The following is a 20,838-nucleotide window of genomic DNA, read 5'->3' as shown; positions in this document are numbered from 1 at the left end:
CTCTCCCGTACCGCACCCCCCCCCCCCGTTCTGTTCCGAGTCTCTATGGCCGGCCTTCCCAGGCTTCTCTGAATGTATCACAGGCCCTCTTACCTCTCAGTCCAGATGGTTTTAAGCACCTGAGTTTGGGTGGAGACGCCTGAGGTCTGCCTCTGCATAGGCTGCTCCCTCAAGTCTAATCTTTCCAGAGTTCTGAAGACACCACCTCTGTCACCTGTTCATGTGCGTTTGTCATCCCCACAGTGCCCGCCACCTCCAGGGCACTGTCTTCCATGTCCAAGCCAAGATGAATCGAGTGTTTCCAGGAGCAAGCACTTAGTTTACCCTCTGGGAGGATGTGGAGTCTCCAGGGAGAACTGTGTTCTTGCTTTATCTTCAGAATAGTCTAGGAGTAGCCGGGGCAGGGACAAGGACAGGGTTCTTAGGGGAAATCCAGACCAGTTCAAGCCCCTTGGCCACCTTGGCAAGTTCCACCTCTGTGTGGGGAAACTTCCCCTCAGTCTTCTAAAGTTCCTGCAGTCTTCAGATGGCCGTTGTCCTGGCAGAGATGTCGTAGTGGCAGAAGTGAGACCCCTAGTCTGCCCATACACTAAGTTCTGGCTGCCGGTACCCTTTCCGGCTGTATACCTGAGAGGGCCTCAAAAACGTGTGTCATGCCTGGCACACTTCCTAGCACTCAGGAGGTAGAAGCAGGTGGATCTCTGAGTTCAAGGCTAGCCTGGTCGACATAGCCAGTTCCAGAATAGCCAGATCTACATAGTGAGACCATGTCTCACAACAATGACAAAAGAAGGTATATCACAGGACTGGAGAGCTCACTAAGAGGTTAAGAACACTGGCTGCCCTTCCAGAGCCCCTGCATGGCCACTCACAACCATCTGTAAGTCCAGTTCAGTATATTCAACTGCCAGTTCTGGCCTCCATGGCACCAGGCACACCTGTGGTGCACAGATATCTGTATATCTCAACACGCGCGCGCACACAGTGTTTAAAAGCATGCAGCAGGAAGACTGATCACATGAGGTCATACTTAGGGCTGTCATGACCCTGTAGGCCTTCCGCCACAGCTGCCCTGGATGCGAACAATTGAGCTGGACAGTTTTGTGTTAATTTAACCCAAGCTCTCGGAGAGAACCCTCTATTGAGAAAACGCCTCCATAGGATTATGCTGTAGGCAAACCTGTGGAGCATTTTCTTAATTAGCGATCGATGAGGGAAGAAGGTCTAGCCCGTTGTGGGTGGTGGCAGCCCTGGGCTGGTGGTCCTGGGTTCTATAAGAAAGCAGGCTGAGCAAGCCAGGAAGAGCAAACCAGTAAGCAGCACTCCTCCATGATCTCTGCATCAACTCCCACATCCAGGTCCCTCCCCTTTTAGAGTTCCTGTCCTGAATTCCTTTCATGATGAACTCAAGGTTAGACTTTGATGATGTGGAAGTGTAAATCAAATAAACCCACAGGTGCTTTTGGTCATGTTTCATCACAGCAGTAGTGACCCTAAATACAACAGAAGTTGACACCAGGAGTGGGGTTTAGGAAGAGCTCTTACAGAATGACTCCATATAGAGAGAGAGGAACAGGCTGTGGTCCAGTTAGTCCAACAATGGCTACCTACCACTGGAAGGCCCTAGAATCCAAGCTGGATGTCACTGCTGGTCTTCAGTATGCACCAGAATCCTGAAGTAGATGCTAATGTCAGTGAAAGGATGGACTTGCCAGTGAGTGCAAGCAGTCAGGCAGCCTAGATACGTGTTCTTTCCACCCAAAGAATGTTAATTGGCCAAGGAAAGGGATTCTCCTAGATGTGGTTGCATACACCTGTGTCCCAGTATTCAGGAGGCAGAGGCAGGAGGATCGGGAGTTCAAGGCTCTCTAAGGCTATATAGTGAATTTGCTCCTGACTCCAGCCTGAATGAAATATGTGAAATCTCCTCTCCAGAAATCTTTAAAACTGAGGCTTTGGGGTGATATGCAGGGTGACTCAGACCTTGTAGCTGCTTGACTCACTCTGGTAGAGGCTGAGGAAGGTGTGGTCTCCTGCTATGGCTACCTGTGTTTTTCAACTTTATCCCAAATGTGGTGTCTCTGGCACCCACATGTGCTTTTGGGGGGATCTTACCTCCTATGTTCCCCAATACTTGGGGTCCTGGAACCCTCCTGTGTCCAGCTGTCCTAGCCCCAGTGCCACCCTCTTCGGTTACTGCTCCCTCCTTTGATGCACAAAGGCTGACTCACTACCCTGGCATGCCAGGGGCTTCCGGCTCTCTGGGATCTGCCATGCCAGGGCCCTGGGTTGGGCCACCTGCTGCCAGTCACCCCTGCTGATACTCCACTCCCTGGAGAGGTTCATGAGGTGGCAGCTGTAAAGATTTACCTCCCTCATTCACTGTTTGCTCTGGCACATTGGGCCTCGTTTCCCAATCTGATCCGGTTTTTCAAGTTTGGGGCCCACCTGTGCTGTGGCCCTGGCGCTCTAGGTCCCCAGGAGATGGGTGGATTCTTCCCGTGGTCAAGAGTCCATACTGCTTCTACAGAGGACCCAAGTTTGGTTTTGAGCACCCATGTCAGCAGCTCACAGCAGCCTGTAACTCTAGCCTCAGGGATCTGATGCCTTCATCTGGTCTCCACTCGTGTACACATACCCCCAACATCATTACAATAAAACATCTTTTTCTAAAAGGAAGCAAGCCTCTTCCTTGTAGCACAGCGCACCTGGAAGGATCTTCCTGGGAAAGGAGAGGGTGGGAGATCTTAGAGCCCACAATGAGGGCCCAGCCCTGCTTCTTTCTCTGTCCCTCCTGGCCTGCAGTCCTTCAGATGCAAGAAGTGCACAAGGGCCAATGGACAAAACTTCTCGTGGCCTCTGGCAGAAATCAATACCCCTGGCTGCAGACTCCCCCTCTGCAGTGGGGTGCTCGGGGTGGCTAGTTGTGCCTCTCCTGCATGTTGTGCTCATGGTACTCCAGGGGTTAAGTGCTGGCGGCTGTGCATGTTCAGGCCCTACTGCACGTGGCTTCCTGCAGCTGCCTGTAAAATGCAGTTTAAAATTCACCATGTGGGCTGATCTTGCACGGCACCAGCTTGCATCGCTCGCGCTCTCTCTCTCTCTCTCTCTCTCTCTCTCTCTCTCTCTCTCTCTCTCTCTCTCTGTCTCTCTCTCTCTCACACATATGCATACACACATGCACACGTGTACCCTGTTCTTTGCCTTTGCCTAGGTGGGCCCCTGCATGCATACCCACCATATGTGGGGGTGGGGACAGGCTACCCAGCTGGGGCTCTGAACTGAGGGTTCTAGTGGACCAGGACACTGCTCTGTGTCTGAGTGTTGACACATCCCAGATGGAGCAGTAATTGCTGTCCTCTTGGGCCTGACACCCATCAGCAGAAAAAATCCTATGAGACCCTTCACACACCCGTGGGTATCGGGAGTCCCCTGTAAGGATCTGCTGTCTGATCACACCACTCTCTGAGGTTCCTGGACTGGCGTGCACTGCTCTCTGTTTGGTCTTGACATTGACTCGTCATTCTGGCCCTAAAGAATGTGGTCAGAGGAAAGAGCAACAACCTATAAGGAGATCTCTAGCTATGCGCTTGGTCGCCGCTGCCCCGTTCCTCCTCATGTAGACCTCACAGCCATTTTGAGGGGCTGGTCGCACAGGCCAAAGGAAGGGTGAGTGGACGTAATCCAAAGTGAGAGAGTAAGGCCAGTGCTGCCAGGGACTCAGGTGGGTTCCCCTGCCAGGCCAGACTGCATACCCATTGTGGTCGCGTGCTTTCCCCCCGGGTGTAGTTATAGCTCATTCCCAGGTGTCTGGGATGTTAAGAGCCAGGAGATAGACCCCAGACCCTCTGAGTCATGAAAACATGATCAAGCAAAGCCCAGAGTACTTCTGGGTCCTTCCTTGTCTCTGGGGCAGCGGGTTTCCATCCTATGGAACTTACAGATGCAGAATAACACGAAGGACCCTAGGACTTGCTACTCGGGGGCTTGTATTTCTTGCTTGCACACTGGTGGCTTCTGGTCTGAGTGTAGAAAGCTCTGTGGCTTTAGGTTTCCCACGAGCCCTGTTCTGAGCATGTGGGACATTGCCCTGGTGACCCGCTGAACAGTCGACGTGCCTGGGCACGTGTGCTGGTGGCAACCAAGGCCACGTCCCCATGGGGACCGTGCCTATGGCCCCACCTCTCCCCTGGCCTCATCTGTTTATCTCAGCAGCGATAAGGGACCAGGTTCCTTCACAATAAATTCTGTCCCCTTGTGCTCCCCAGTCCCTTCAGGCACAAGGGAGTCCAGGTCCAGAGTGGGCCAGGAGTAGGACTTCCGTCCTCTTTAGAGGGGTCTGGCAAACCTGAGGCCACTTGCCCTGACCCTTGGTGTATAAGTTGTCACTGACTTTGTGACCACAGCTTCCTATTGGCCATACACAGTTATGACAGGGATGCAGTTTCTGGGGTGGTCATTGTCCCCTTGCCATAAGTGTTAGGCTTCATGCAGGTCTGTGGTCATACACTCAGGGCGTGGTGCCGGGCAGACGCCTGTGCTGTTTTTACCCCTGGCATCCACGGTACGTTTATCCAGGTGACCCAGGTGGTTTGCTCACAGCTCCCGCCAGCTGTTGTGTTTGCCCTTTGCCCACAAAGGATGACCTGCAGGGCGGTGGTCAGCAAGCGGTGTGGGGCTGCTATGGTGAGTCGTAGATCTGGCCACTGCCCACCCTGCTGACCTGGAGAGTCCTTTGCTACTGACGGTGGCTGGTGTGGCCTCACACGCGATGCTAACTGGTGTAGGAAATCTGTGCAACACCCGATCTTAAGTCAGTGCTCAGTGTCCCTGTGGTCATTGGAATTAAAACAATAGCTCATGGGCCGAAGAGGGTTCCCCAAGAATCTGGCCTCCCAGACCTGGCTGAACTCCCCAGGGGAAACTGATGTCCCAGAGGAAGGCACCCTCCAGCTAGGGCTTCTGTTGTCAGAGGATTTCTTCTGGTTTCCAGTTGGCGACAGTGGATGACAAAGAGGGACTCCTGGGGAGAAAAGTCCTGCGCCCGGCAGGACCAGAGGAGCAGCTTAGCAGCATACACTCCAGCCTCCAGACACAGACATGGGCCTCCTTCTCCGTGTCTGTCCATAGCACCCAGCCAGGGTCCCGGACTCCCCCAAAAGTTGCCAGGCAGGCAAGTGGAACTAGACTACTGGGTTTCTCTACACAGGAGGAGATGAGAGAGTCTGCCCTGCAGGCAAGATGGCCCGGGGCAGAGAGGGCAGGCAGCCTTGTTGGTCTTGGTTAGAGGCATTGTGTGCCCGACCCGTTCGTTACATGTCTCCTGTGGCCAGTTGAGCATGACTTGGGGTCTCAGGCCCCTGGAAAAGAAAGGGAGCGGGGAACTTGTGCTCATTTGACAACGGGAGATAAATGACAGGTCAAGGGCTCCTAACCACGACCCTTCCGACTGCCTGCCCGGCCTGAGCCGTCATCCCTAGGTGTGGAGTGGGAGGCAGGTGCCCGGATCTGATTTGCTCATTGTTGGACTTAAAGGAAAGTGTGCGGGGCCCTTGGTGCTCAAGGCTCTTCCCTTCTACTTTCTTCTGTTGTGTGCTTGTCAAAAGCAGGAGGTGGTTATTGGCAGCTTAGTGTCGGCTCTGTAGACTGTCGGGGCTCAGCTCAGCTGGGCAAACAGACACTAGTCCAGCCTGGAATGTGTGCCCCAGACAAGTGATGTTCCAGCTAGAAAGGCCCTGGATGGTATTGACTGATGAACCTCTATTGTCTCAGTCTACCCTTCACGTGTAGGCCAAGCCACATCAGTTCCCCGAAGCATTGGTGTCCTGGGGAAACATTTATGGAGCCGTAGCGATGCCCAGTGCTCCGTGGCACGTGAGCCTAGGCCCCTGCCAAGCCGGTCCACAGCACCAGTCCACCAGCTCGGCTGACACCACGGGTCAAAAGGGCACATTCTTCCAGGGCAAGTGGCTCTGAGACCACTTTGTCCTCCTGGGACTCATGCCAGCTGAGGACCCAGGGCCCAGAATGCCTTTCTCATGCAAACTGGCAGTGAGGCCTTGGGTCAGAGAGGGTGGTTTTCTGTGCCTTGCACAGGAGGTGTGTCTGCTCTGGTGTGTGGATCAGTACATCACTGGCTGGTGTGAGGTCTGTGTAGGTGCCGTTTGTGATGCACGCGGCTAAAAGCCTGTCTGCGCAGGGCCTCCTGCCACATGTCCCTGCCCTATGTGTGTGCTTCCATGTGGACACCTGAGCTGCCCATAAGGATGCCAGGCACGCTAACTCAGACTCTTCTGTTCCTTTTTCCCCTCCCACCGGGCTTTTTTTTCCAGAAGCTCCTCTGTCTAGAGTCACGGACCTTCTGTGGTGTCCAGTGTTTAGTCCTGGTGTAGGCTCAGTGACGGGAAATATCTAACCCACTTTCTTTCCTCCAGGGGACGTCCTCTTCCAGATGGCCGAAGTCCACCGGCAGATCCAGAACCAGCTGGAAGAGATGGTGAGTGTGGCCTCTGGGACCTCCACCTTGGGTTCCAGGAGCAGACATGGGTGAGCAGTTGGGTCCTCAGCTGAAGAGGACCAGCTATGTGCTTTATCTGTGTGTCTATTGGGACTTCCGTAGCTATGCGGTCAGCACTCAGAGACAGGAACACAGGTCACATGAGTTACAGTGATCTGCCGGGAAGATGACTGTCTTGGGGTCCCGGGAAAAGAAAGGAAATCAGGGCCTCATGCTCGGTTGGCCACGGGGACCTGTGATAGGTCAGCCGTGGAAGGGTCACTAGTGCCTTGATGATAGCCCTAGCCAGGTCCCCGTTCTTGCTGCTCATGGGTGGCAAAGTCAGTTTTCTCTCGATTCAGGTTCAGTTCCTTCAGCCCTTACCTGAATGATCCGTCAGAGGGAGGGTGGTGGAAATGGGGTGTCCAGGCTTGAAAGACTCCTGTCCCATCCTCACCCTTGGGAGCCTCCTGGCCCCTTGGGGCCTGCATGGTACCGTGTCCAGGCTGGCTCTGCTCCCGTTGCCTGCAACGTGTCTCACAGCTGCCTAACAGTGTTTCCTCCCTGCCTCCAGCTGAAGTCTTTCCACAATGAGCTGCTCACACAGCTGGAACAGAAGGTAGAGCTGGACTCCAGGTACCTGAGTGTAAGTACAGCCTGCGCCGTGCCTGCTGGGCCGCCATTGCCAGGCCTGCCTCTGCCTTTCCTGGGGATCTGTCTCCTAGCTGGACTCCCACCCTAGTGGCCTAGAGAAGAGCCGTGTGCAGCTCCCCTGCCTCTCAGCCTCTCGTCATAAGCCCTTGGCTTGTACCGTAGGACCCACTGAGTGCCTAGTCTGTGCCTCACTGTCCTTGCCGCTCAGCCCAGGCAAGTCCAGTACCCACCACCCAAGTTTATGGCCTTGCACCTACTGTTAGGGCCAGGGAATGAGGACAGGCTGCTTCCAGGTCTGATTTTGGTCTTGGAGGTTAGGGATCTGCCAGAGGAAGACAAGGAGGGGGCCTGCAGCTGTGGCCCCTGCCTCACTCTGGCCAGCGGGAACCTGCTGTGGCTAGGGAGTGGGGAGGATGGAGGACGGGGCATCGAGCAGTCTGCAGCACTCACAGGCATCCACGGTTGTGTCGTGGTTCCCCAGGCTGCACTGAAGAAGTACCAGACAGAACAGAGGAGCAAAGGTGATGCCCTGGACAAGTGTCAGGCAGAGCTGAAGAAGCTCCGCAAGAAGAGCCAAGGGAGCAAGAACCCTCAGAAGTACTCGGACAAGGAGCTGCAGGTAGGGCGGCAGCTGCCAGCACACGGGCGCATAAAACTCCAGGCTGCAGCTGTGGCTTCATGCCCCTTTCTTGGCAAGGAAGAGCTTCCCTATCTTCCCATGAGCTCACTAGGTGTCTGTCAAGGGAGGGGGAAGCCCCCAGGTGTGGCAAGGCAGGGCTGGATTTCTGGAGTGACAGCCTAAGTCCTTGAGCCAGAGGGGTGATTAACTCAGCAAAGATGTTGGGAAGGTTCTCGGCTACCATGCAGAGGCTCAGGCTAACCCTCCCCTTGACCCCTTTGGATTCCTGCCTAGGAGCCATACCCCAGACTGCTTTTCTAACCAATCTTTGGTCACCCACTCCAGGCTGGTCAGTCAAGGCCATCTGAGGCAGATGGCCCTGGAGGCTTCCAAGGGCTGGATTCACGGCCATTTTCTCTGCCACTTACATCAGAATCTAGGACAGTGTCCTGAGACTGAGCAGACCGACAAACCCTTCACCTACTCTTGCAGGCCTAGCTGCACAGATAAAAAGGTGTACCGCAGGACACCCAGGGCCTGGAGGGAACAAGGTGTGCTCCAAGGCCTGGGGTCCCCACTCTTACCTGTAGCATCAGACAGCACCCACCACCCAGGCACGTTCCTGCCCAAGACATGTGATTTTCCTCTTGCGCCCATAGTGCCCCTGGCATCTCCCCGAGGCCCAGGGGAGTGGGGAGGGCTGAGGATGCCAAGGTGGCCTAGGAGAGTTGTCACTAAGCACATGCAGTCCTGATGGGGAATTTCACAGGCCCATGGGGGATTCTGCCCCGAGTCCATCTGTCCTAAACAAGAGAGCAGACCTGGACGGCACTCTTCATGGGAAGGGGTTGCCATAGCAGGAAGCTTATGGTCCCTGCCACCTGCCACTGCAATCTCACATGTACAGCTTTTGCAACAGGATGCCTTCCACCTCAGGCACATTTTCCTGAGTCCCAGGTCTTTGTTTTGATTATCTGTATATGTTTGTGTGTGTGAAGGTACATGTGTATACAGGCACACATTCATATATGTGTGTGCAGAGGCCAGAGGACAACCTTAGGTCATTCCTCCTTAGACTCTTTCCGCCTTCTTTCTAAGAGTCTGGCTGACTGACCAGTGAACCCAGGGATCCACCTGTCTCTGCTCCCCAGTGCTGGGATTACAAGTATAGACCTAGGTTTATTGTGTGTTTTTCAGTGTGGGTTCTGGGGCCCACACTCAGGTCTTCACACTTTATCGACCTAGTACAGCTCCCAGCCGTGTTTTTTTTTTTGTTTGTTTTTCAAGATAGGGTTTCTTTGTGTAGCCCTGGCTGTCCTGGAACTCACTCTGTAGACCAGGCTAGCCTCAAACTCACAGAGATCCGCCTGCCTCTGCCTCCCGAGTGCTGGGATAAATCAGTGGTATGCACCACTACCGCCCAGCTTACGTTGTTAGTATTTTTAATGACCCTCTGTGATCCATGGCTGCCTCCAAGGACTTGTTCAGGCTGAGGCTGTCACACAGGGGACGCTGTGAGCCTTCTGGGGTTGTTTGTGGACAGCTCCTCAGGTGAGCTGCAGGATTAAGGAACAGATATACATTCATCAGTGTCCAGCTGTTGGTGCCTTTTGTCAATGTACTCTCAGATGGCCAACAGACATCACCCTGCTGCCTGAGAGGGGAGCGGGCTCTTCAGTGCTGGTATGGGCTGTGCAGGTGTGGGTCGCGCAGATGTGGGCTGTGCAGGTGTGGGCCACGCAGGTGCAGGCTGTGCAGGTGGGATGGCTCCTCAGTGCAGGCATGGACCATGCAGGTGTAGGCCGTGCAGGTGCGGGCCGTGCAGGTGTGTGCAAGTGGGATGGCTCCTTAGTGCAGGCATGGGCCATACAGGAGGGCTTTCCATCTGTGAGCACACAACCTAGAGGGAACCTTCGAGGCACCAGTTTAGCAGCCTGGTGATGGGCTTATCTTGTTTACCCCCTGGTGACAGCCTTATTTAGACACTAGACACTATAGAATACACGTAAAACCTATAGTACAACGGGCTTTAGTAGATCGGTAGAACTGTACAACCATCGCACCAATCTGCAGCAGTTTACCAACCTAAAAAGAAGCCCGTAGCCAGCAGCATCCACCCCCGTGGCCCCCACCCCCACCCATCACCTACTCTCCCCACTCGAGAACACCTACCTGCTTTCTGTCTCTGTGGATCTCCGTGTTCTAGACATCAGCTGCCACTGAGTCACACCATGTGACTTTGAGTCTGGCTTCTTGCACCGAGCTTGTTTTCAAGGTCTGTCCATGTTGAGCACGAATCCGCCAATCTCTTCTTGCCAAGTCAGTGTTCTCCCGTCCATGGTTGAGTGGCCTGCCTTGACAAGGGTGGCGGATCCCTTTTCTTCTCAGCCCACGCTGCCCAGGCAGCCCACGCTGCCCAGGCAGCCCACGCTGGGGCGAAATCACTGTGAGTTTCCATCTAAGGCTGCAATGTGACTGGGACCTCGCTGAGGGTATCCTGAGACTCAGGGAAGGACAGGCTAAGTGTGAAGGCCAGAGCTGCAGGCTCCATTTCCATCTTATTCAGGTGTGGCTCAGAGGGCTCATCTCCCCACTTTCTCTCTTGCTTTCCTTTTCTTTCTCTCAGGCCTCCTCTTCCCCACCCCACTAATGTCAACCGTCTCGAGAAAAACTCAGTCCAGTCTCTGCTGTTGGTCACAGAGCCAAGGGTAGAGCTTGTTCCCCTCAGCTGCCTGTGGCTGTGGCTCTGGACTTCTGTATAGCACCGGCAAGGCCTTTTCTTGCAAGTAGAAAGGCCTGCTGACTACTGTATACTCCGGCCCTCAGGGGCTGCCCAGGACTTTCTGGGTGCCTGCTTCCCTTGGGGCTATAGTGGCCACCTCCCCAGTGGGTCCTGGTTTGACCTGACAGAAGCTAGGTGGTGGTGGAGACTTGGATATCTTGCCCTGCTTCAGCGCTTATGGGCTTTGTGGTTTTGAGCAAGGTGAGGTCTTTCGCTTCCTAGCCCCTGAGTCATACCATGTGACTTTGTGCCTGACTTTCTGCTTTCAAGGCCGTCCATGGCTTCCCTACTGTTGATCATGAGATCATCTCTGCACGGCTTTCAAGGCCGTCCATGGTTTCCCTACTGTTGATCATGAGTTCATCGCTCTTTTTCACACACGTGAATCACGGCTCCTACCACCTGTGAGGATGTTGTAGGTACCCAGCTTGTTTCCCTGGAACTGCCGCTGCTGTGGGAGGTCATCCTGATCGTATGAAGGTGTCTCCTGGTAGACGCGTGTAACCCGAGACTCAGATGCCTACCCCTCAGGCTCCCGCATCTGAGTACATCAGCTTAGGTCTGACAGGACGAGGTGTTCCTGCCCCTTCTGTGGGTGTCCTCAGAGGTCAGAGCAGATGCTGGTGCACTGGGGAAGGACAGTGACTTCTGCCCAACCTTGGTTGCCTGAGACAGTGAGAGAGCATGGCTCTCTCTGGGCTTCAGGTGACTGGAAGGGTGGCCTCCCAGTGAGTCCACTGCAAGCAGGTGCTGTGGCCGTGATAGCACCCTGGGCTTGGGTGCCTCCTGGCTTTCTCTCTTGGAGGTGTCTCACGCCAACTTCTTTCTAGTTTCAGCCTTATCCAAGGCCCCCTTTGGCCTGTCCCAGAGCGTGGTTGCATAGAGTTCTGCCAGGCCCTTCTCTGCCCAAGTCCCAGGGCTCTTACTCAGCTGCCTCTTGACTCCTGTACACGCCCTGTATTCCTCTGGCCCCTCAGTGGATGGCCTGTACTTACCTCGCTGTGTCGGTTTGGATTTACATGAATTGTTGCTGCTGTTGGCAGGCTGTGGGTCGGGGGGACAGGGTATTAGAGATTGAACCCAGCGCCTTATATATGTGAGGCAAGTGCTCTGCCTCTAAGCCATATCTGTCTATACACCTGAATCTATAGAGAAGTTGGGTTTTTTTCGGAGGAGGGGAGCTTGCCCACCCTTCAACTCAAGACAGGTCTATGAGCTTGAATTCGTCTGCCTCCTCTAGCTGTGTGCAGGCTGTGCTACCACCAGCCCTGACTGCTTTCCTGATGCCCAAGCAAACAGGCAGGGATGTTCTTGGCGTGTCTCACCTCATACCTTTGAGAGTAGAGAATGTTGGGTGTATGGCTGCCCTGGTTCTTCTGAGTTCAGTGAAGGTGCACTGACTGCCATATTGGAGTACCCTGTCAGCCTTGCTCCAGCAAATCAGGCTACTTGAGAACCTTTGCCCCTGGTGCAGGCCCTACCGACTCCCAGTGCTTTGCAAACAGCCAAGGGTCCCGTCTGACTTACGTATAGAGCATGGCTGCCGGCAGCTAAGCAGGAGCTTGAGGCTCTTCGGCATGGCAGCGTCTTCCCTTTCAAGGGAAGGAAATATCTGAGCATGTGAGTTGAGCTGAGCTGAACCCCACTCCTCTGCCAGCTCTAGACCCTCCACGGTGGCCCTATCCCTGCTCAGGCCCATCACTCCAGGTTGGCCTCACAAGGGTTGTTGTGGATCTAAAGACTTTAGCCAGGTGTTGATTACTACAGAAAGATCCTTTGCCTCCCACGGTTTCCTGTTTTGTTTTGTTTTGTTTTTTTAACTCCTCCAAAGATGCCCCACAAGTGGGTCTAGTAGCTGAGCCCTGGTCAGCTGGGGGCTCAGAGGTCTTTGCTGGCTCCTGTAATGTCATGTCCACTGGACCTCTAGGTGCCTAGCAACATTATCAGAGACGCCCATGTTCTGCCCTTGGGTGAGGGCAGGATTCTAGTCTTCTAGGGCTGCTGGAACTGCTTCATAAGCTAACCGGGAAGTGGGACTTGACCCCACGCTCTGGGATGGCCTGAGTGTGTCTTGAGACCACAAGAAACATAGAAACAGAGGCCCTGACCAGGTCCACCTGTTGCTCCAGCCTGGGAAGGGCTTCCCCGCTCCCTTGACATGCCCTCTGTATATCTGAGGTTTCTCCACTCTGCATGCCCCTCACTGGCTTGGCCAGAGCCAAGCAGGGTCAGACCATGGTAAATCTCAGGTTCAGAAAGTCAAATGTAGGCTAGTGTGGACGTCTCCTGTGTGGAAGACATCCTGGGACAGGCACAGAGGCCCAGCTTGGGATCTGTAAGCCTTACCAAAGCCGGGGGCCCAACAACAGCCACTGCTGGAGAAGGGGGTGCTTGTATTTGGCCACCTTGGTCCCAGCAGCCCTGTTCTTGGTATGCACGTCGCTGGCCTTAGCTTGTGCTTGTTGAGCATGGTTCCCTTCCCTGTCCCTGAGAAGTGAGCAGAATGTCCCAAGACCCGCTTTCACCGATGTACCAGTAGGGTCCCTGGTGTGGTTGGCGCCTGGGACACAGCGGACACAGCCCGGCTGCATATGCGGGGTTCTTAGAGTTCTTGGGAACAGGAACTCACAGGCAAGCCCAAGGCTGTTGGGCATCAGGAACTCACAGAGACAGACCCAAGCCTTCGGGAGTGCTGGCTGGGCACGCAGCCCCACCCTGTGCTGACCTCACTCATGGCCTCTGGTGAGGCTGGACCATACCAGAAGGGTGGTCACTGAACACGGATGTTGTAGGGGACGGGACTGCTCGGCGCTAGGGAGGTGTGAGGTGGCCAGACTCCGCACGGGGGATGGCGCCTACGGCAGCACTGTCCGGTCTGCAGGTGAGAATTGCTCAGAACTGAACTTGCATGTTGAGAGCGCCAGAGAAAACTAATTTTAATTATAGGTCAGAGAATGGGAGCTCAGAAGCATTTGGGGCACTAACTGGGACGGGTAGTTTTATAAGAAAAGGGGAAGTTCTGAGAGCCCTTGCTCATGGCCTGAGGGACTGCCCTTCCCTCCAACACATTCCGTCACCGTAGGATTGCCACCAGGCATTGGGAAGCACATGTGAGGTAGGAAAGGGGTACAGTGACCGTCTCAGAAACTGGGGGGTGACTCAGCCCCCCTGAGGTGATAGGGGAGAGAAGCCCCAGAATATGAGAGATGCGTGGCATCTCCTCCCCCAGGGATGAGGTGGTGAGGGCCGTGCTGGCCCAGTAGCCGCAAAGCCTCCGTTAACTCCATAGTGTCGCCCAACCAGCCGGTATCCCGGGACTCTTGCATATGCCTCTCTCTCCACATGTCCCTCACGGGCACCCTTTCCCAGCACCCAGCAGAGCTGGGTGTGCCGTCGTGTTCAGGCCTTGATTCCTTCTGGTTTTGCCCCATTTGACTCCTCCCCCAATCTAGCTCTTGTTAGAACAAGACAAGCACAGGTAGGAGGCTGTCTACAAATCACAGCCTCTGAGAGTGTAGCACGGCCTTTGCTTCTCCTGCTGGGTGACCCTGCCGTCCTGTCCCTCAGATGGCATGTGGGGAAACGGGGATTAGGACACACTTGGGCAGAGCCTGCCGGTGTGCTGCCTTAGGTGTGTGCTGGGCTTGGGCTGGGGGGGGGCAGTTTGTCTTTCCCTACACCCTTGTGCTTACTGAGTACTGAGGGAGGCACAGCTGAGACGCAGCTTCGTGCCAAAGCCCCAGAAACCATGTAAGAGTCCAGAGAGAAGCAACTGGCTGTGGGTAGGCCTGACCCCATCCAAGACACTCTGAGAAGGGTCTGACCCTGGGGAAGGCTCTGGAAGGGCTCCTCCACCCGACCCTGTCAGTACAGGGTCCTCCTGTTGGTAGGGAGCATGCCAGGCTCCCTGTCCAGGCCAGCTGACCTTGGTCCTCCCTGAGCTGGGGAGGTAAGCAGGTACAGGCTAGCTGTGTAAAACGGGGGGAGTGGTCAAGGTCCTGGGTGGGTGCCAGCCTGTGGGGTGGGGTGGGGTGTCCGCAGTACTCCCACAGGGATCCCTGGGTCTAGACACAGGGCCACTTTGGTGGCTCGACACTCCGGACCTCTCACTCGCGTCCCTCTGTGGGGTTTGTCTGTTCCAGGGGCCTGAGAGAAGGAAACAATTCTTTCTGTTTAAAGGGCTGTGTAATTAACAAAGTAAAGATAAAATAACCGCAGCAGAGATCTTCACAGTACAATAGCAGAGGCTGGCCCGCCGGAGTCTGATGTGGCACAAGCCTGTGCCCTTGCTCCGGCAGACAGTGGGGAAGTGCAGGCCTGGCACCCAATGTGGCCTCACCCTATAGCATCACATGGTCAGATGAGTACTGCTGCCAGGTCCTGGGGATCACCCCATACCAACACCCATCCCTTGGGGTCTCCCAGGGACAGCCTTGGCCTGTACCACCTGGCTCCATTGACAGACAGTTTTGAAGACTGAGTTCCTAACACATTAACTTTTGGGGGTGTTTTAGTCACTGCATGGACTAATATGTCCCCATTAGAATAGCTAGTCCCACCATACAGTAGCCCCAACCCTGTCCTCCCATGGTCAGAATCTGCTTGCTCTGTCCACTGCCCTGGATGCCAGGCCCTTCAAACTGGGAAGGCCTTTCCTTGGCTTCTGTTCTCTAGTTGCTTCAGACAACATGGAGTGTCAGCTCCCCAGCACAGCCCGGGGGCTCTGAGTTGTCTCCTTGGGAGTCCTGGCCCTAGTGTAACAGTGGGACCAAGCCTCACGAACTCCTCACGGGCCGTAGGGAACCTTGGGCAGTCCAGGGATCCGACAGTTGTGGGAAAGCCTCAGTGGGTTAGGGTGAACCACAGCAATTTCAGATTTTTCTAGAACATCCATCCCCCCTCTGAGTCACAGGCTGGCTCTGGAGCAGAGGAGACACACTTTCCAATCACTTCTGCCTTCTCAGATTACAGGGCTGCTGTGCCGGGTGACTAAGTGGGAACCGTTCTCTGTGGGTCTCAAATGCTTTCAGCTGGGCGTTTCTATAGTGCCGTCTCCATAGCACCCAGCTAAGCAAGGAGCTGTGCCGCACCGTGGGGCGGGCGGGGACAGCAGGAGCCTGGCCACTGTGGGGACAGGCTTAATGCCATTTTAAATGGCCCGATGCCAAGCCATTGGCAGTGCAGGCTGGGGTTGTGTTCTGTCCTCTGTGCTTTCCAGAGAACGTAGAAGTTCCACCACACCAGAGTGCCCCATCCACAACACCAGTCAAGGGACTCGGAGACCTGAAGGGCAGCCACCACCTGTCCCCTGTCCTCTACCGTCTTCCTCACAAAGGGACACTTAACTTGGCCCAGATTTCCAGGATCTTCCTAGTAAAACTGTGGTCTGTCTGTGAGGAGTCAGTGGCCTGGAAAAGGAGGTCAGGGAAGTCGGTGGTTATTCCTAGACAGAAGTGGCAGCCACTTGTCACTGGCAGGCTTCGCCCGATGCCTCCTCTCCTAGGTCGGACTGGAGCTGATGATGTCAGCCCAGACGGGCGTGTGGTCCAGGACTCTTCCCCGCCTCCCAGCTGGGAATTCTTCATAGTCCCTCAATGTACTGTTCTGGGGCGGTGTCTCCCCTTTCCTCGAACCAACCCTAGGTGTCCAGGCGTGACCTGTGCGGTTACATTTAATCCCGGGGGTTCATAAGTAAGTGAAAATCTTCAAAGTAAAACACCGTGCTCTCCTAACTGCCCGGCTGCCAGACCCACTAATGAGGCCGGGCCCCATACCAGTACCCTGCACCCCAGGGAGCCGAATGCTCTGTGTGAAGGTAGTGTGCAGCCTACAAACCCAGAAACCGCCAGTGGTGGGCTGGCTTCAGCCTCAGTTTGGAAGGTGCTGTTCTCGGGGCAGGGAGACCCAGGGGGCCCCGTGGCCTGGTTTATACTGCTGTCCTAGGTGACAGTTCCAAGTGGAGCCTCTTTCTGAAGTCCCCTGGAGAATGAAATGCTGCAGATTATCACCAGGTCTCTCCCTCCCAGCCAGAACCTTAGCTAGATTCTGCTGGGCCCTTCTGGCTACTGTCCTTGAGAAGGTTCTGGAGGAGGGCGGTGGCCCAAGGATCCACCCTAGCCTCAAGGACCTTGGACATTCCTGAGCTGGCCACCAAGCCGGAGAGCCTGCAAGTGCTTGTGTCCTGCGCGCGCACGCGTACATGTGTGTGTGTGTGTGTGTGTACATGTGTGTGTCCGTGTCCACCTGTCTGTATCCATATCCTTGTGCCTGAGGTCAGATCTTAGAAACTATTCACAGCCTGGTTGAGCCCTGAAGGCCAGAGTGCCCAAGTCCCAGACGGTTGCTGGGCTGGGGCAGAATGAGTGGGACCCAGGAAAGCCAGTGCTGGCCTTGCCCTCCTGGAGAGCAGCCCCCTCCTCCCTGACCCTGGTCATGCCTGACTTCATCTCCCCAGCCTTTCCCGAAGTGCAGGAAGGAGCTAGCACCCAGGCTGAGCCTCCTCTAGGGCTCCCTGGAGTCCCTCCCAGCACAGCTCCTCTGGGGGCAACAAGGCTGAATACCCCACCCCCTACTTCCCAGAGGACCCTGGAGTGCAGGGGAGGTTCAGGGAGCAGGAAGCCCTGGTAGGCGCATGTTGCATAACCAGAGGAAAAGTACTTGACGCTGTGGAGGAGAGAGAGGAGGAACCGAGAGAGGAGGTAATGGCTCCGCCATCACAGCAGCAGAACCCACTGTCAGGCAGAAAAGTCGCTGTCACCCAGGATCCTGATCTCCCTTTACAGGGAAAGAAAGTCCCACCCTGCAGACCTGGCGGCTGGGCCCTGCTGCTACTCAGAAGACCAAGACCTATTCTCAGGGCCCACTCAGGCTGGTCCTGCCAGGGGAGAGGGCTGGAGTTTAATGTGGGGCCACAGGGGCAGAAGCTGCGAGTCGTGTGGGTTTGGTGACAAAGGTGTGGCAGGCCTTGACCTTGGAGAGATTCTTGCTGGCTGTTAGGCAGAGTTGGTCCGGTGGCCACTGTGAAGACCAGCCCCCACCCAGCTGGGCTTCCCCCTCTTCTGTCCCTCCAGCTGAGCCCTGTGTGGGGAGATGCTAAGGGAACAGCCTGCTCCAACCCCCTCTGTCGCCCACGGCTCAGCCGCCCACCCACGCTGAGTCAGAGCTCCGAGGTGGCTGTGAGTCAGCTGTGAGCACCCTGACAGCTCAGGCCTGCCCCCTGCTGGAAGATGGCCATGCCGGGAAGCGCTTCTTCAACAGCTGCTGCTGGGCAGCAGGGCTGGCCCAGCTCTCTGCTCTGGGCTGGTGGAGTTCAGCCTTAGTGGGGCCTGTGCAGGGTGTGCACTGGAGAGGTGTCTCAGCGTTTTGTAATGGACAATTCCGGCTGATACCTGTGTGTGAATAGATCTGTTCTTGGCATTCAGGCAGTTCAATCATCACAGTTGGGTTTAAGGTTTAACAGTTCCATGCGCTGCTACAGGGCCTTGGGTGCACACCCTTCCAGCCGGCTGTCCTGGAAAGACCAGTAGAGAAGTTCGAGGGGTGGGCGTGTTCCTTCCAGAGACAAAGCCCTGGACTGGCCTGCCACTGGTGTGTGTGCCTTCCCGTCTCTGGAAGGGCTCAAGGAAAACTGGGCCCGGTGTGTGCGTGCAACCCACATGTGCCCCTGACCTGGGGCTCTAACACCAGCTGCCACAGCTTTTCTCTCAGACGGTGCTTTCCTGATTTCTTTTGCCTATGGCTGACTTTCTTACAGTGTGGCTCTTTGACCAGTACTTTCTTTCTGTGAGGATGGCTTGTATCTACTTTGAGACTTTCTTTCAAATTGTGAACTACACATAACTGATAGAAACCGCTTCTTAGTCATTAAGTCAACAGTTCAGCGGCGGAAGCGCTTTCTTTGATAGGTTGGTCTAAGAATGACAAGGTCCCATGTATCTAGGTGAGCCTCAGACCCCCTGTATAGCTCAGAAGACCTTCAGGAATGTTGAGAATACGGGCAGGCAGCACTACCTACGCCTTTTGTTGTAGGTTTTTGTGTTTTATTTTGTTTTTTTCAGGACAGGGTTTCTCTGTAACTTTGGAGCCTGTCCTGGAACTAGCTTTTGCTTAGACCAGACTGGCCTCGAACTCACAGAGATCCGCCTGCCTCTTCCTCCCGAGCACTGGGATTAAAGGCATGCACCACCACTGCCTGGCTTAGGGCCACATCTCTAATCCCTAGCACCCTCACAAATGCCAGGTGACCATGGCAGCATGTACCTGTAGTCCCAGCACTTGTGGAGAGAGGGTCCCCAGGGCAAGCTAAACCAGTAGCTTGGGGAGCGCCGGGTTCCATGAGAGACCATGCTTCAGTGAATGGGGTATCAAGGAAGACACCAGTGTCAATCTTCTGCTCCATGTGCATGTGTAGGTATTCACATTGTGTGTTTATCAACCCAGAGATCTGTCACCCGGGTCCTCCACAGGAGACAAGATCCTGGGCCGCATGGACACTCATGCCGAAAGTGGCCTGCAGGCTTAATTGCATAACTAAACCCAAGCAGAATCTGCCTTCGGCTCACCAGCCTGTCCCCTCTGCCCCCAGTACATCGACGCCATCAGCAACAAGCAGGGTGAGCTGGAGAACTACGTGTCTGACGGCTACAAGACAGCACTCACCGAGGAGCGCAGGAGGTTCTGCTTCCTGGTGGAAAAGCAATGTGCTGTGGCCAAGAACTCCGCTGCTTACCACTCCAAGGTGAGCTGATGCCGTGGCTGCATGGTCTCTGCCTGCTCCGTGCAACTGGCCCCATTTGCAGGAGGGAACTAGCTGGTCATGGACCCAGACAGTGTTATTGAGCGTCTGAGCTCCCAGAGAAGTCTGTAACACTGGGGCGAGCATCCTTGTACACCTCAGCCTGGGGAACAGACTTCTAGAGGGAGAATTGCCGGGTCAGAGGGCATGGCATTTTGAAGACCTGCATTAGAAATGGCTGGGCATTTTGGTTGACTGCAGCTGACTGCCTGCTAAGGAGAACTCGCAGTGGGATAGGTTTGAGGGCTTCCTGAAGTCCCGCCTGGCTTTTCTGCTCCAGTCAAGGTCTAGCCAGACTGGTGGCAGCTTGAGAGGAGTGACCCACGCCCTCCTGGCTTCTGGAAGTGTTCGTTGTTACCTGCTCATCTGAACACCTGGGTGGCCTCTGGGCCGGGGCTCTGATATTGACGACTCCTGGCCTCTGAGGCTGGACCACGTCACCTGACATCCCGACCTGCATGACTTAATGTCTGCCAGCTGCCATAGTCCCATAGACAGCCATGTCCCTCATGGAACTGGTCACCCTCATCCCACACCGCACCTCCTAGGCAGCTGTAGGTCCCTCCCCTTCACTGCTCCAGGTGGCCTCTTCTGAGCCCAGACTGGTCACATGGGTGTCCTCAGAGTCCCTCCTTGCCCCCACTTTCTCTGGTGTTGTTTAGCACTAGGCTTTTGGTGGGGTTCATGTATTCAGGCATTCCTGGTTCCTCCACAACCCCTGAGAAACCAACCTCTTTCCACTAAGTCGAATGAGGGCCCCTCCTAGACACCCCATGTTCCCTCTCCCTGTTTACAGCCTATCCCATTAGAACACACACACATATTTCCTGGGCCACATTCCAAGACCTAGCCCAGCCTTGCTAAACAAAGCAAGTCCTTGTGAGGAGCTGCCTCCTCCAGGACGGGCTGCCCCGAGCCCCTGGCTATGTGGCCTGGGCCTGGGAGTCAGAATTCAGAGGCCCAGGACATTCAGAGGGCTGACATAACCCCCTGGGATAGGGAATGTTCAGGTGATAGACTCTTGCTGGAAACATGTTGGGGTGAGTGGAACCCTGTCATTTACTATATCTGTAGGAGATAAACTGGGGTCAGATTGTGTCCCCTGGAACATTCAAGAAAATTCAAAGAGCTTAGTGTGATTACGCAGCCCAGCTAACCACGGAGACCCGGGTCCTGCCCCGGTGAGGGAAGGTGGTCTAGAAACTGGCACTATACACACTGACGTGTCCTTCCCACACATGACCCTGCCATCTCTGCTCTGGTCCTCAGGACCTTTGGCACCAGGAAAAGCCAGAGACTGCTAGAGGCAGGTACACAGCCAGGCCAGGACTGCCCCTGTGCAGACGCGCTGTCTGTGCCTGCTTCCTACTGTGCCCTCAGTCCCCACTTCCCCACTCCCAGAGCTGCTGGCGTTTCAACTGCCTGGTGCAGGGGCCAGCACAGAGCTTTAAGGCTGGCAGCGGCATCTGCGCCCTCTAGTGGGGACCAGACTT

At 55.2% G+C, this 20,838-nt stretch overlaps 1 protein-coding gene across 8 annotated transcripts in view; it reads left to right on the top strand.

Moving 5' to 3' along the window:
- The window catches only part of Baiap2 (BAR/IMD domain containing adaptor protein 2), a 62,797-nt gene that overhangs the window by 30,958 nt on the left and 11,001 nt on the right, over positions 1-20,838 (top strand). For all 8 annotated transcript variants that reach the window (XR_012912228.1, XR_012912227.1, XM_075989889.1 and 5 more), the window contains exons 4-7: positions 6,435-6,496; positions 7,071-7,142; positions 7,632-7,769; positions 19,136-19,288. Coding sequence is in view for 6 of the 8 variants with exons in the window: in XM_075989889.1 (XP_075846004.1) it covers positions 6,435-6,496; positions 7,071-7,142; positions 7,632-7,769; positions 19,136-19,288 (425 nt within the window). In the remaining 2 variants the exon portion in view is untranslated. The remainder of the gene's footprint in view (positions 1-6,434; positions 6,497-7,070; positions 7,143-7,631; positions 7,770-19,135; positions 19,289-20,838) is intronic.

This window comes from Microtus pennsylvanicus, chromosome 11 (assembly GCF_037038515.1).
Source record: "Microtus pennsylvanicus isolate mMicPen1 chromosome 11, mMicPen1.hap1, whole genome shotgun sequence".
NCBI lineage: Eukaryota > Metazoa > Chordata > Mammalia > Rodentia > Cricetidae > Microtus > Microtus pennsylvanicus.
This window is presented reverse-complemented; position numbering and strand designations above follow the sequence as displayed.